Source organism: Pipistrellus kuhlii, unplaced genomic scaffold (assembly GCF_014108245.1).
Source record: "Pipistrellus kuhlii isolate mPipKuh1 unplaced genomic scaffold, mPipKuh1.p scaffold_m20_p_10, whole genome shotgun sequence".
NCBI lineage: Eukaryota > Metazoa > Chordata > Mammalia > Chiroptera > Vespertilionidae > Pipistrellus > Pipistrellus kuhlii.
The window spans coordinates 10597049-10611580 of NW_023425405.1; the positions used below are offsets into that span (position 1 = coordinate 10597049).

At 50.2% G+C, this 14532-nt stretch overlaps 2 protein-coding genes across 2 annotated transcripts; both read left to right on the forward strand.

Moving 5' to 3' along the window:
• The first annotated feature begins 804 nt into the window (after positions 1-804).
• On the forward strand, positions 805-3806 carry ARF5 (ADP ribosylation factor 5). The gene is made up of 6 exons (XM_036426044.2): positions 805-998; positions 1532-1612; positions 1949-2058; positions 2507-2578; positions 3089-3214; positions 3324-3806. The coding sequence occupies exons 1-6, from the start codon at positions 932-934 to the stop codon at positions 3408-3410; spliced, it is 543 nt and encodes a 180-aa protein (XP_036281937.1). The 5' UTR covers positions 805-931; the 3' UTR covers positions 3411-3806.
• A 1435-nt stretch (positions 3807-5241) lies between these two features.
• On the forward strand, positions 5242-12616 carry FSCN3 (fascin actin-bundling protein 3). The gene is made up of 6 exons (XM_036429930.2): positions 5242-5635; positions 7390-8086; positions 8415-8533; positions 11332-11491; positions 11912-12082; positions 12410-12616. Exons 1-6 carry the CDS (start codon positions 5492-5494, stop codon positions 12613-12615), a joined length of 1497 nt encoding a protein of 498 aa, XP_036285823.1. The 5' UTR covers positions 5242-5491; the 3' UTR covers position 12616.
• The last annotated feature ends 1916 nt before the right edge of the window (positions 12617-14532 follow it).

The following is a 14532-nucleotide window of genomic DNA, read 5'->3' on the forward strand; positions in this document are numbered from 1 at the left end:
AGGCATGTAGATTTTTGTCCTGGGTGATAATACACTAATTTTTAATTGCAAGAGTGGCATCATCAAGACTTGTATGGCTGGGTAATAATATCAAGGGGCAGTTGACCTGTGAAGAAGCTAATTCAATCATGAGAAGAGATAGTAGTGAAATAGGGCAGTGACAACAGGGAGAAGAAAGAGGTTAATGACAGAGCTAAAGATGTAGAACTGATCTGATTGTTCACTACGAGTGTGTTACCATGCTGGGACTCTTTTAAATGTATTCTTTGGCCTTGTAAAAGCCTTCTTAGGATTGCAAGTCAGTCCCGCCCTCGTTCCAGGAGCTGAGAGGGCAGAAGGGAGGACTAAGGTCTCAGCACGGAGCTTCCGCATCCCTGAGAGGGTGGTACACACAGTCGATGCTGCTGGTTACTACGTAGGAGCTAAGCCGGAGCCCAGAGTGAGCTGAAGGCTGCAAACAAAAGCCCTGCGGCCGCCCGCCGGGGATGACGGGGAAGGGGGCCACCGTGCAGAGGTGACGGCTTTCCTCGGCCCCGTTCGGATACCGGTCCAGCAGCCGCAGATGTGACCGGCGCGCTGGAATCAGGTGGGGAAACCTGACCCTTTCCTCCTTGAAGCTGGCGCGGGACGCAGCCTGGAGCGGACACTGTCAGCTTCAGTTTCTCCTGGAGCCGGAGCCGCGGGGCGGGGCTATGGGCGGGGCCGGTCGTCGGGGGAGGGGCTATGGGCGGGGCGGGCGGGGCTGTGGGCGGGGCGCGGGGCCGGCCGGCGGGGGCGGGGCCGCAGTGACGTAGGGCGGGCCGGGACGCGCGGAGGCGGTGGCGGCACCTCCTCCTCCTCCTGCTGCTGCCGAGCCCCATCCCCCCGCGACCGGCCGGTTCCAGCCTGCACCCCCGTGTCCGTGCCCGTGCCCCCTCCCCCGGGCCCCGCCATGGGCCTCACCGTGTCCGCGCTCTTTTCTCGGATCTTCGGGAAGAAGCAGATGCGGATCCTCATGGGTGAGGCAGATCAAGCGCGCGGCCCGGACGGGAGCGCTGGCCCCCGGCGCAGCCCTCCCTCCGCCCCCGGTCCCCCCAGCCCGGCTCACCCGACCACGGACCCCGAGTCACCCACTCCCTAGCCCCCCAGGCCGCTGCTCTCGGGCTGGTCGCGGTCTGCAGCGCCGACCCTGGGCCCTGAGACCGGGAGCTGCGGGCCTGGGTGGGGTGAAGCTCCCTCCGCCCCAGCCCGGCTGGTGAGAAGGGAGGATTCCGCCCTTGGAGACGACTTTTACAAGGAGCGGGACTCTCCCCCTATGACCTTACACCCCCTAGCCCTCCCCTGTCCCTCCCCCTCCGGCTTTGGGTTCAGGAGTTGGCGCTCACCAACCCAGACTGCGCTCAAGGCCCGGAAGGTAGACAACAGCGCTCACCTGAACGCTCTCGGCCCCTCGCCCCTTCACCATCATCAGCTGTCCTGGCCTTTCCCCTTCCCTGGTCTCTAGGGGGCTCCCTCGCTCCTCTAACTATCGCCATGCCCCTCTCCTTTGCAGTCGGCTTGGATGCAGCCGGCAAGACCACAATCCTGTACAAACTGAAGTTGGGGGAGATTGTCACCACCATTCCCACCATCGGTGAGTCCTGGAGGCAAGATTGGAGGAGCGGGAGCGCGGCTGGCCTCCGCAGGGTCTACCGCCCCGCTCTGCACCCCAGTCCTGGGAGCTGACACCAGATACAGCTACCTGAGAAGTGGGTCACAGTATCTGTACGCGTTGGATGGTGCCCAGGAGGGCTGGATGCGACCTAACCCCGCCCTCTTTGTGGACTGCTGGACTCTGGGCTTCTGATCCCTGGGGCCTTGATCATTGCCCTCTGGTTTTGTGTCCCTGCTGAATTCACCTAGTTTTAGTGAGCTCCTTCTTTTTGGGACCTTTTCCTCATGTTTTGTTTCCCCCCCCAATTATCTGCAGGCTTCAATGTGGAAACAGTGGAATACAAGAACATCTGCTTCACAGTCTGGGACGTGGGAGGCCAGGACAAGATTCGGCCTCTGTGGAGGCACTACTTTCAGAACACTCAGGTGGGGGCAGGGATGTCTCCCCCAACCCCCGCCCCCCCAGGTGGGGTTAGGGTTAGGAAGACCCAGATGTGGGCCTAATCTGGTTAAAACCCTGCTTCCTCAACTCCCCTCCCACCCCGTTTTGTAAGCTAGCTTCTCATCATCCTTCAGAATTGGCCTTAGTCTTCTGAGGCTCAGCCACCTTAGGGGTGTTCTGAGAAGCAGGGTTGGGGTCCAGGGTCCAGGCTGCCTGGTTTAGCTCTCCTCACCTCTCTCCCTGCTCCCACCTATGTCTTTTAGCTAGATTGCTTGCCGGAGGGCAGAAGCTGTATCCGTTACAGGGTGTCTCCGCTTGGTGCCAGGACATCTGCAGAGCCTTAGTGGAAGTTTTTAGAGACAGTTAGAGAAAGAGCCAGACTAAAAGTATGTTCTGGACGGGAGTGATTGCTCCACCTTCCTTTCTGCCCAGGGTCTCATCTTCGTGGTGGACAGTAATGACCGGGAGCGGGTCCAGGAGTCGGCTGATGAACTTCAGAAGATGGTGAGTGCCAGGGCCCTGGGACAGAGCCCCCGGCGTGGAGACAGATCTCTGTCGTGGTGTGGAGTCAGGAAATGCCTCCTCCCGGGCCGTGAATGTGTGTTTCTCTTTGTGGACACAGACACAAGGAGACTCTCACCCTGTTTTGAATAATTTGGGTCAGGTAACAAGTAGAGGGCATGGATTTTCACAGGTCTTCCCATCTAAGTCTGAGACGTTAGTGGGAACAGGGGACCCTGTGGTGGAGAGAAGCATCGTCTTACGTCCTTGCTTTTCCATTTTGAAATTTTGTCATTTTGATTAGGGCAGTTACTCAAATTAGAAAAGGCTCTTTCTAGACTTAAGGCCAGTGAACTATAACTCTGTCTTGTGTTCAGCAGTAAACTACACAGTATTCTGTTTTCCCCACAAATATGCTAGAAGCAGGAAAGGAGAGCTTTCCTACACAGCAGGGAAGAGGGAGCCTGGGGACCCCGAAGGACCCCCAGATTCCACCCCCTGGGCCTCTCTCAGCTGCAGGAGGACGAGCTGCGGGATGCGGTGCTGCTGGTCTTTGCCAACAAGCAGGATATGCCCAACGCCATGCCCGTGAGCGAGCTGACCGACAAGCTGGGCCTGCAGCACTTGCGCAGTCGCACGGTGAGGGTCCTGCCTCTCCCGAGGGAGCCGCAGGCTGGGCAGGAAGTGAAGGCCTCCCCCTCTTTCTTCCCTAATACTAACTAACCTCTTTCTTCCCTTCTCCCCGCAGTGGTATGTCCAGGCCACCTGTGCCACCCAAGGTACAGGCCTCTACGACGGGCTGGACTGGCTGTCCCACGAGCTGTCAAAGCGCTAACCAACGAGGGGCCAGCCCCTGCTGCCCGGAAGCCCCCGCGTGCATCCTGGGAGGACCAGACTCCCGGACTCCTCAGGCAGTGCCCTGCCCTCCTGCTCCTCCTCCCAGACACAGGCCTCTGCTCCTGCCCCTCACGCCTGCATGTTCTCTCTGTTGTTGGAGCCTGGAGCCTTGCTCTCCGGGCACAGCGAGGTCCACCCTCCTGCCTGCTGGGACCTGTGGAAGGGGCTTCCAGGGCCGAGACCATTTCTTCCAGAGGAGGAGCAGGGACCTGGGTTTACTTTTTTGTTTGTTCTGTTTGGGGTGTACCCTTGGGGCCAGGTGGGGAGGGGAGGGCTCCGGGTGGTGCTAAGATACGGCACTGGATATTGAGTAATAAATTTGCTGTGGTTTGTACATGATGTTGCCTGTAGCCTAGTAGTGGGGGCTGGGTTATTGGGTGCAACACGACAATACGGGGGAGGCTCAAAGCAGCTAAGGCTGCAGGGCCAAACCCCCTCCCTCCAAGCGCACACACATGCATTGCTGCCTCCATCTAGCTCAGCTGCTCCCTCCTTATTGAGGCTGGAAGTTCTGTAGGGGTTCCAGTGGAGGAAATCCTATTTCATCCCAATTCCAAGGGGCCTTTGCGGAGGGTAACAGGATCTAACTTCATGCTTCTGTGAACCACATAACTCTCATATCCTATCCATCTCCTGGGCCAGTGGTCGGCAAACACATTAGTCAAAAGAGTGGCAAACCACGGCGGCTTGCGAGCCACAGTTTGCCAACCACCGTCCTAGCCAGCTGTGGTTCTTAATGATTACTATCACATTAAAATTTTAGGGGGAGGAAACATTCATTAAAAACAAGAGTCCTGCGGTACACTGGAGAAAACATGAATATGCATCTTTAATGTCACCCAGCTGATTCTGTGATCTATTCGCCTTATTTTGGTAGGGCCTGGGGATTACAGTTCTTCACTATGCACCACTGGGACTCTTCCTACCTGGGTAGACACCCCCCACCAATGGGGAATAGGAACCAGGGCTGTGGGCTGTTCTCCGAGCGTGAGTCACTCTGCCCACTTCCCTTTGCATCCAGAGACTCTGGAAGCTGGGCTGGGATGAGAGGCAGCACGGATTGTCTGCGCAGCAGCGGTGCAGCTGGGAGTTATGATGGGCGCTTGGGACTCTCCCCTCCTGGGCTATTCTCTCCCCCTGCCCCAGAGCCAGCCTCTCCTGATGAAAATGAGTCATTTGATCCCTGCTGGTTATCTAGGGCATCCTCACCCTCCCTGAAAAGTACCTTCTGGTAGATTTTATTTATTTATTTTTAAAATATATTTTATTGATTTTTTTACAGAGAGGAAGGGAGAGGGATAGAGAGCTAGAAACATCGAGAGAGAAACATCAACCAGCTGCCTCCTGCACACCACCCACCGGGGATGTGCCCGCAACCAAGGTACATGCCCTTGACCGGAATCGAACCTGGGACCTTTCAGTTCACAGGCCGACGCTCTATCCACTGAGCTAAACCGGTTTTGGCACCTTCCGATACACTTTAGCTTCATCCTCCCAAGGGCCTTAAAAGTTAACAGATTTTTCTCGGATATTATGAACTCCAAAAACACCTTAAGCCCCAAGGAAGCCAGTAGGACCCACTTTCTAGGAGAAAAAGGGTTGATTTTTTCCCCTGTGATTAAAAAGAGAAACAAGTGAAAAAGAGTGATTTACCTGGAGTCACAGGCAGTCACTAGCACAAGCTGAAATTCTGATGCTCAGTCTTAACTCACCCACATCGGATCCTGGAGTGGTGCTGAGGGGCTAACGCCAGGGCCTGGACCCACCTCCTCTGGGTTACAGACTGATGCTGGGCCAGGGCCCCTTCCCCACTCCGGTGGGCTGGGGGGCAGCTCTCAGTCACAATGCGCCCGGGTCACAGAGGTGCTGAGCCCTGGTCAGCCTCTGCCTGGAAAGTACCCTCTGGGAACATCTTCCAGTGGGTACTTTGGGCCTGATTCCAGGCCCTATGGCCTGTGGAACCTCACCACTGGGGGGAAGGCTGGGCCGGAAGGAGTCATCAGCTGTGGTGCCGGCCCCATGGGGGATGTGGAATGGATGCAAAGACTACCCAAGCCGGAAGACCTAAGGGTTGGGCTCATCAGCTGGGCAGGATCCTACCTAACCTATGAGCCATATAAGAATGTGGTCACTACCACTACAAAAGGTTTGGGCAGGAGACAGGTAACAGAGTAAACCCGTCCTGGAACCATTTCCTCAGTGGCTAAGCTCTTATGTGGGGGGGAAGAGAAGGGAGTGGGGCGAGTTCACTCTTATTTCCCTGGCCTCTGCCTAATTACTTTCCTGGCCTCTGCCATAGCTAGCTCAAGACCCTTCTACCCTAGGCTCTTGCCCACCTGTCTCTATTGCTCCATCTCCCTGTCTCTACACCGATTCCAGGAGGTGACACTCAGCCCTGGCCTTGCTACTTGGTCTAGCTTTGGATGTCCCCTCGCCTGCATTCCAGCACAGAGTGGGCTGTGTCATCACAAAGAGGAGAGGTGGAGAGCCCAGGCTGGAAGGCAGAATTTGGGGGATCCAACAGTTAAATCAGTGGATACTGCAAGACTATGTTTTTGTTCTGGTTGTAGTGTGGAAATGGGGTACTCTAGAAAACCTAGGAGAGTTGGTTCTCATTGTAGAGAGAGATGTAGGCCCTTCTGGGATGGAACTAAAATCAAAGCAGTAGTGAGATCCTCTCTCTGGTTTATAACAGGGTTGATCGCAGCTAAAGCATCTCAAGTATTTGTGCTCCCTGACTCATCCCTGAGCCAGGCCTGGCTGTAAGAGGTCTTGCTTTTCTCGTGCCATGTTCGGGGGTGTCCTTTGGGGATGAAAGAGTTGGCTGAGTGTGCTATTCAGAGGCAACTGTACAGAAGAGAGAAGTAAGACTTAAGCCAAAACATTTCTTTAAAAACCAGGTATTCCCGAAACCGGTTTGGCTCAGTGGATAGAGCATCGGCCTGCAGACTCAAGGGTCCCAGGTTCGATTTCGGTCAAGGGCACCTACCTTGGTTGTGGGCGCATCCCCAGTAAGAGGTGTGTAAGAGGCAGCTGATGGATATTTCTCATCGATGTTTCTAACTATCTCTCTCCCTTCCTCTCTGTAAAAAAATCAATAAAACATTTTTTAAAAATAAAAACTAGTTATTGAAGAAAGTGGTCAAGGAAGAAAGGGAGGTTTACCTTCCATTAGTTGGAGAAAGTGGGCATCCAGAAATTCTCTTGGGATCCTGAGAAGCTCTGTGGCTCTAGTGCTGGAGGTGTCCTGAGATCTTTTGATTACTGTTAGATGAGAGAGTAAAGAATCCAACATCCAGGAGACTGATAAGGAAGGGGAAGTTGGTTGATCTAGGCAAACTGCGGCTCACAAGCCACATGTGGCTCAGGCCCCTTGAATGTGGCTCTTCCACAAAATACCACGGCCTGGGAGAGTCTATTTTGAAGAAGTGGCATTAGAAGAAGTTTAAGTTAAAAAAAAAAAAAATGGCTCTCTCTCTTGCCGAAACCGGTTTGGCTCAGTGGATATAGCGTCGGCCTGAGGACTGAAGGGTCCCAGGTTCTATTCCAGTCAAGGGCATGTACCTTGGTTGCGGGCACATCCCCAGTGGAGGGTGTGCAGAAGGCAGCTGATCGTTTCTCTCTCATCGATGTTTCTAGCTTTCTATCCCTCTCCCTTCATCTCTGTAAAAAAATCAATAAAATATATTTTAAAAAAATAAATAAATGATCAGGTCAAACTTAATGACACTAGACTTATTAAAAAAAAATTGGCTCTCAAAAGAAATTTCAATCATTGTACTGTTGAAATCTGGCTCTGTTGATTAATGAGTTTGCCGACCACTGGCTAGGGTGGTGCTGGAGGAGAGGGTTATAGGACTCCTTGGTCTGATCACTTGCAGTACTGATTTCCCTCTCCTCCCTCCCAATGCCTCCAGACCTGGGAGATTCTGGTCAGCAATGAGCATGACACGCAGGCTGTGGTCCGGCTAAGGAGCTTGCAGGGCCTCTACCTTCTGTGTGAGGCCGATGGCTCCCTGTGCTATGACCGGCCAAGGACGAGCCACCATGGATGCTTCCTACTCCGTTTCCATCGCAATGGCAAGTGGACCCTCCAGTGCATCATCAGTGGTCGTTACCTGGAGTCCGATGGCCAAGATGTGTTCTGCAACTCCCGGGTCCTCTCAGCTTACCACATGTGGACACCCCGGCCAGCCCTGCATGTCCACGTGATCCTCTACAGCCCCTTCAACCACTGCTATGCCAGGGCCGACTCCACTGTGGGTCGTGTCTGGGTGGACACACCAGTTCCCTGCCTGGCGGAATGTGGGTTCCTGTTACATTTCCAAGATGGATGCTACCACCTGGAGACATCTACACACTGTTTCTTGTCCCACTTAGACCGGCTGGTCTCCAAACCCTCACCACAGACTGCTTTTCACATGCAAGTGAGGCCTGGAGGACACGTGGCACTGAGTGACGGAGAAGGGGGCATGTTGTATGCACAGGGCTCACGCCTGCTCCTGGGCCTGGGCTCCAATCCCCGTAGGGGCGAGGAGTGGTTCATCCTGCAGCGTTGCCCCACCTGGGTCAGCCTCAGGGCAAAGACTAGGAAGTTCCTCTCTGTCGTCTATGGCAAGTGCTGGGTCCGATGCAGCCACAGGGGAAGGGAGGGCTGGCTACTGAAAAGAGAAAAATGTGTTTGGGATTAGTGAGGAGTTTTGAACTTACTCTTAAGGAATATCTAGGGGTCCTAAGATCTCTGTGCCATGGAGAAGGGCAATAAAGCAGGGGTGTGGGCTTTAGGAGAAAGGGTCCTGGGTCGTCTTCTAGGGTCCAATAGAAGGTGAAGAAGGACAAGGAGGGAAAGCAGAGGGAACGCCAGTCATAAAGTGTAGAGAATGGGCTGAAACTGAGGATGAGACCAGACTTGGGCTTATTATGACATATTCTTCCTCTGCAGATGTTGAGATATATGCTGCCTCTGAGCACTTAACCCCAATGTCGTTGTTCCAGCTTGAAAGTATCAATGACAGACCCATTCTGCAGCTTCGTTCAGCCAATGGTTGCTACCTGGCCCAGGTAAGACATTGGCTTTCTGAGCAAAATAATCTTTAAGCCCTAAATTCTCTCTCTAGACACACTTTATCCTTCTTCAAGGCAGATGACCAGATGGTAAAGGCCCTTGCCAATAAACATTCATTTTTACCCAATGGGCCAAGAGTCATCCAATGAGGCCTCTTTGTTATCGTTGTTGTTAATCCTCACCTGAGGATATTTTTTTCATTGATTTTTAAAAATATATATTTTATTGATTTTTTTACAGAGAGGAAAGGAGAGAGATAGAGAGCTAGAAACGTCGATGAGAGAGAAACATCGACCAGCTGCCTCCTGCACACCCCCAACCGGGGATGTGCCCACAACCAATGTACATGCCCTTGACAAGAATCGAACTTGGGACCTTTCAGTCCACAGACCGACGCTCTACCACTGAGCCAAACCGGCTTTGGCTTTTCATTGATGTTTTAGAGAGAGTGGAAGAGAGGGGGAGAGAAAAAGAGAAAAAGAAACACCCATGTGAGAGAGACACATTGATTGGTTGCTTCCCACATGAGCCCCAACCGGAGGTGGGATTCAAGCCTGCAACCGAGGTATGTGTCCTTCACCAGAATCCAGCCCTCATCGACCCTTTAATTCAAGGGCCAATGCTCTAACCACTTAGCCAAACCGGCTGGGGCCAACAGGGCCTTTTCTGGGGGGGAAAAAAAATCAATTTTAGCTATCAACCCACATTCAATAAAATACACCCATTTTAAGTGTGCAATTCAATACATTTTGACAAATGTATACACCTTTGCAACCATGCCACATCCATTCAACAAGTTAGAGACTATTTTCACCATGACTGAAATTCCTCTTGCCCCTTTCCAGTCAGTCCCATTCATCCTTGCTCTTCTCACTACCACTGATATGTATTCTGCCACTGTGGATTACATTTAGATTTTCCTACTTCAAAATTCTATAATAATAAAAGCCTAATACACAAATCAACCGAATAGTGGAACTACCAGTGGAACGACTAGTTGTTATAACACACACTGACCACCAGAGGACAGATGCTCAATGTAGAAGCTGCCCCAGCTGGCAGACCCCAGGCCAGCCAAGGCGGATGCCTGCTAAGGGGGCCCTGATTGCCCTGCTGGTCACCCCACAGATAGGCCTTGATTGCTGGCCAGGCCTAGGGACCCTACCTGTGTGCAGGTTTCATGCACCAGGCCTCTAGATTCATCATACTGTGTTACAGTACATATGTTTCTTTTACTCAGCATACTGTGTTTGAATTTATTCATAATGTTGCATGTATCAGAAGTTGATTCCTTTATAATGCTGAGTAGTATTTTACTACTCAAAAACACAAACAGCCCTGGACAGTGTGACTCAGTTGGTTGGGCATCATCCTATACACAGAAACGTTGCAGGTTCCAGTCAGGGAAGCGACCCAGGTCGTGGGTTCCATCCCAGATAGAAAGTGTGTAGGAGGTGGCTGAAAGATGTTTCTTTCTCTCTCTCTCTCTCCCTTTTATTTCTAAAAAAATAAAAAATAAAAAAAAAATCACAAACATAATTTGTTTACCCATTCACTTGTTAATAACTTGAGTTGTTCCCAGTCTGGCTATTATGAATAAAGTCGCTATAAACATTGGTGTATAAGTCTTTTTGTGGGCCTATTTTTTTCAATTATCTTGGGCACATACCCAGAATTGTAACTACTGATAAAATGTGTGCTTAACTTTTTTTAAAAAATGTAAAATAGATTTCTAAAGTGACTGTACCATTTTACATTCTCACCAGGATATGGGACAGTTCTTTTTTTTTATATATATATTTTATTGATTTTTTACAGAGAGGAAGGGAGAGAGATAGAGAGCTAGAAACGTCGATGAGAGAGAAACATCGACCAGCTGCCTCTTGCACACCCCCTACCGGGGATGTGCTCGCAACCAAGGTACATGCCCTTGAGTGGAATCGAACCGGGACCTTTCAGTCTGCAGACCGATGCTCTACCGCTGAGACAAACCAATTTCGGCTGGGACAATTCTAATTAGATTTGTTCCATATCCTTCTCACACTTGGTATTGTTTTTTTAATTTTAACCAACATAATGGGTGTGTAATGACATCTTATTATGCCTTTAATTTGCATTTCCCTTATAATTGATAATGCATGAGCATCCTTGCATGTAATTATTGAGTATTTGTATATTTTCTCTGTTCAAATTTTTTGCCCGTTTGTTATTGGATTGTCTTATAATTGAATTATAAGGGTTCTCTATTATCTAAAGTCAAGTCCTTTACCAAATATATGTAAATGTTTTCTCCCAATCTGTGGCTTGCTTTTTCACTTGCTTATCAGTGTCTTTTGAGTAATAAGTCTTAAATTGAATGAAGTTCAATTTCTACATTTTAGAAATGATTAGTGCTTTTTTTTTTTAGTCCCAAGAAATTATTGCCTACCCCAAAATTGCAAAGAATTTCTCCTTTGTTCTCTTTTAGATGTTTTATAATTTAGGTTTCACTTTTACATCTCTGATCCATTTTGAAATTATTTTGGAGTCTGCGCCAAGGTTTATTTCTCTCCATATGGATATCCAGGTCCCTTTTTGATATTGAGGCTCTGGGATACAGCACAGACCGGGCAAGTGAGAGGGCTGAGGTCACAACATGTTTTCCAAAAACATTATGCAAATCTAAAGCAAACCCTGGGGGAATGAAAAACACTAGTGGGTGGGATGTAGGAAAGAAGGGTTAGGAATAAAAATGATGGGAAGAAAGCTAGTTTCATCCCTTGCATTCCTTCTCTGTTCTTGTTATAATCTCCAGAGGCGCCATAGGGCAGTGCTGGCGAATGGGCATCCGCTGGAGTGTGACACCTTCTTCCGCATGCACTGGAACTGCGGCAAGATCATCCTGCAGTCTCCCAACGGGCGCTTCTTGGGCATCGCACCCAACAGCCTGCTCATAGCCCATGCTAGCATTCCAGGTGAGCTCAGAAGCCCTCCTGCCCGCTTATTCCAACTCAGAGATGCTTTCTAGGGATCTGGGACATGTTGGAATGAGCGCTGGAATAGGGGGTCAGAAGATCTGGGTCTATATCCTTGCTGAGTCTCTGAATTTTTGCCATCATTTAGGCAAACCACTTCTTTGAGCCATTTTCAACGAAGGTGATATCCAATCTGCCTGCCTCACAGGGTTTTCATGAGGTTTAGAGAGAGTCGCCCATCTCAAAGGAAGGAAGGCTATAAAAATGTCTAAGTGTTTTCACAAACATTTCACATTAGTACCTAGAACACACTAGGTGCTCACTACATGTAAAAATATGGCAATAGCCTTCTGCAATTAGTGCCCCCCCCCAATTCCTAGAGGCAGCCCACCCAAATAATGCCTTCCTGATTTCTTTCAGGCCCAAATGAGGAATTTGGGATACGATTAGCCAACCGCCCCTTCCTTGCCTTGCGAGGCCGGTATGGGTATGTGGGCATCTCCTCAGGACATGACCTCATGCAGTGCAACATGGACCAGCCCAACTGCATTCACCTGCTGCCCTGCCGCCAGGGCATCTACCATTTTCAGGGTGAGTATCTCCTCACCTTTACCCTCAGCTCCCAGTCTAGCCCTGCCTTAGCCCCAACTCAGCCATCAGGGTCTGCCACTCGGGATCTGTTCACCACAAAGGGAAAACAGGAGTGTCTTTTATTAATAGTTTTCACCCTTCTGAGCCTCCGGATGGGCTGACAGAACAGAAGCCAGCCCTCCCTCATTTCCATGGAGGGGTCTGCCAGCGCGGGCTCTGCAGGGGAGCCAGGGAGGGTGGCATCTGTCCCGGAGCCCCCTCGAAGGCTGCACTGCTGGAGGGCTCCCATTCCAAATGGCCCGCTGACCTGCGCTCTCCCCTCCCCAGCACAGGGTGGATCTTTCTGGTCAATCACATCCTTTGGCACCTTTCGGCCTTGGGGAAAGTTTGCCCTCAACTTCTGTATCGAGCTTCAGGGGAGCAACTTGCTCACAGTGCTGGCACCCAATGGCTTCTACATGAGATCCGACCGAAGTGGCACCCTGCTGGCAGATAGCGAGGACATTACCAAAGAGTGTATTTGGGAATTTTAGGTAAGGGACAGTGGGTAAGAACCTGGTGTAGGGGAGCAGGAAGGGGGAGGGGGGAGTGTGACAGGAGGAGAAGGGAGAGGGAGGGGTGGCAGGTGAGAGTAAGACCAAAGTGTACCATGGGCTGATTTCTGTCCTACAACTATATCAACTCCACACATGTGTGCCCACCCCGCACCTCTCCTCTCAAGGATCCTAGTCCTGGACATCCTGGAGAGAGAAGAAACCAGGTCTAGGTTTCTCACTATTATGCCACACATAATAGCACTTGCAATCAAGCCTGCAGGGCACAGGGTGAGGCATACCTGTGTATCTGTTTATCTTTATTAAGATGCAGAGTTTTCCCATTTTTTCAAGAAGAATGACTGAAGACATGCTTTCTACCCAGTGCACTTTCTCTCCTTACTCCTGGATCTCTGGGGCGCTGATGGCTCCCAGATATTTATTTGCAGCCTTGACCCTTCTCCTGAACGCTAACCTCATCTCCAACTTCCTGATTGACAGTTGACTTGACTTCATCCTGCCATCCTTTCAAAATCAGCCTCCTCATCCTCCCCTCCCCATGGTCATCTAGGGCATTGCCATCCTCCCAGATGGCTCACGCTTAAGACCTCAGCTCCATCTCTCCTTCCTCCCTTTTCTTTTGTTCCTTTAACCAACCCCCCTGGAAATTATTGGCTTCTTCCTTAACAAGGCCTCTTTAGTGCTCGCTCCTTCAAAAAAAAAGAAAAAATCTTCACTTGTGAATATGCTTATTGATTTTAGAGAGGGGAGAAAAGGCAGGGGGCGAGGGGTTGGGGGAGAGAATCAATCTGTTGCCTTCTATATGTGTTCTGACCAGGAATTGAACCCATAACCTTTGGCATATAGGAAGATGCTCCAACCAACTGAGCCATACTGGTCAGGGCTGCTTGTTCCTCCTTAATTGCTACTACTACCAGGCCAGATAAGCAGCCCTCCTGCCAGCTTATTCCAAGACAGAGATGCTTTCAAGGGGGCTGGGACAGGTTGGAATGAGCCCTGGAATGCGGGTCAGAAGATTTGGGTTGTATACTGGCTGAACCACTTAATTGTATCATTTGGCAAATCACATCTTTGAGCCTCAGTTTCCTTGTCTCCATTTTCAATGGAGGTGATATCCAATCTGCCTGCCTCATAGAGTTATCATAGGGGTTAAATAGATTCACACATCTCAAAGGAAGGAGGATATTAACATTTCAAAAGCCTGCACTGTAACCAGGGCTCCTCAATAGCAATGGCCAGATCCATCCCCACCTAATCTGCTCTCCACACCTAGTTTCCTTCCCTAAAATACTGCCTCCAGGCCATCATTCCCTGTTCACACCTCACTGCTCTTAGACCTATCCCTTCACAAGCCACCTCTCCTGCCTGCCTTGGAAAGTGGTAATGTTATAGTATCATACTTTGGTAACAAATAGATCTGAAACCAAGAGTTAATAAGGCTTGGTCTTTGGGGAAATTGCTTTAACAGCAGGCCTTGGTTTCCTTATCTGTAAAATAGGAATAATATCTAATTGATAGGGTGGTGTGAAGGTTAAATGACAATATGAATCTAGGTATAGGACCCTCCCCCTCCCCCAATATGTGTTCTCTTCTTTCCTCCATTTTTCTACCAGTTTTTCCCACAAAACTTTTACTATGACCAGACTGTAAAAAAATAAAATGAGATTCCACTGGACTTGTTTTCTGATCTATTTCATGAACTAAATTTCTTGAATTAAATTTCTCAGGCTCCTTCCAGGCCTGACATTCTAGGAGACAGTATATTGTAGCGGTTAAGAGCTCCCTTCTGGACACAGAACTGGGTTGTAATTAGATTTTTATCTGTTAAACCAGTTTGAACTTGGACAAATAAATGTCATAAAGTCTGCTTCTCAAGAGTGCAATGGGGATATAGTA

Coding starts and splice junctions, on each gene's coding strand:
- ARF5 (XM_036426044.2), top strand. CDS start 932: ATGGGCCTCACCGTGTCCGCGCTCTTTTCTCGGATCTTCGGGAAGAAG. Junction 999..1,531: donor GCAGATGCGGATCCTCATGG/GTGAGGCAGATC, acceptor TCTCCTTTGCAG/TCGGCTTGGATGCAGCCGGC. Junction 3,215..3,323: donor AGCACTTGCGCAGTCGCACG/GTGAGGGTCCTG, acceptor TTCTCCCCGCAG/TGGTATGTCCAGGCCACCTG.
- FSCN3 (XM_036429930.2), top strand. CDS start 5,492: ATGGGGGATGTGGAATGGATGCAAAGACTACCCAAGCCGGAAGACCTA. Junction 8,534..11,331: donor ATGGTTGCTACCTGGCCCAG/GTAAGACATTGG, acceptor TATAATCTCCAG/AGGCGCCATAGGGCAGTGCT. Junction 11,492..11,911: donor AGCCCATGCTAGCATTCCAG/GTGAGCTCAGAA, acceptor GATTTCTTTCAG/GCCCAAATGAGGAATTTGGG.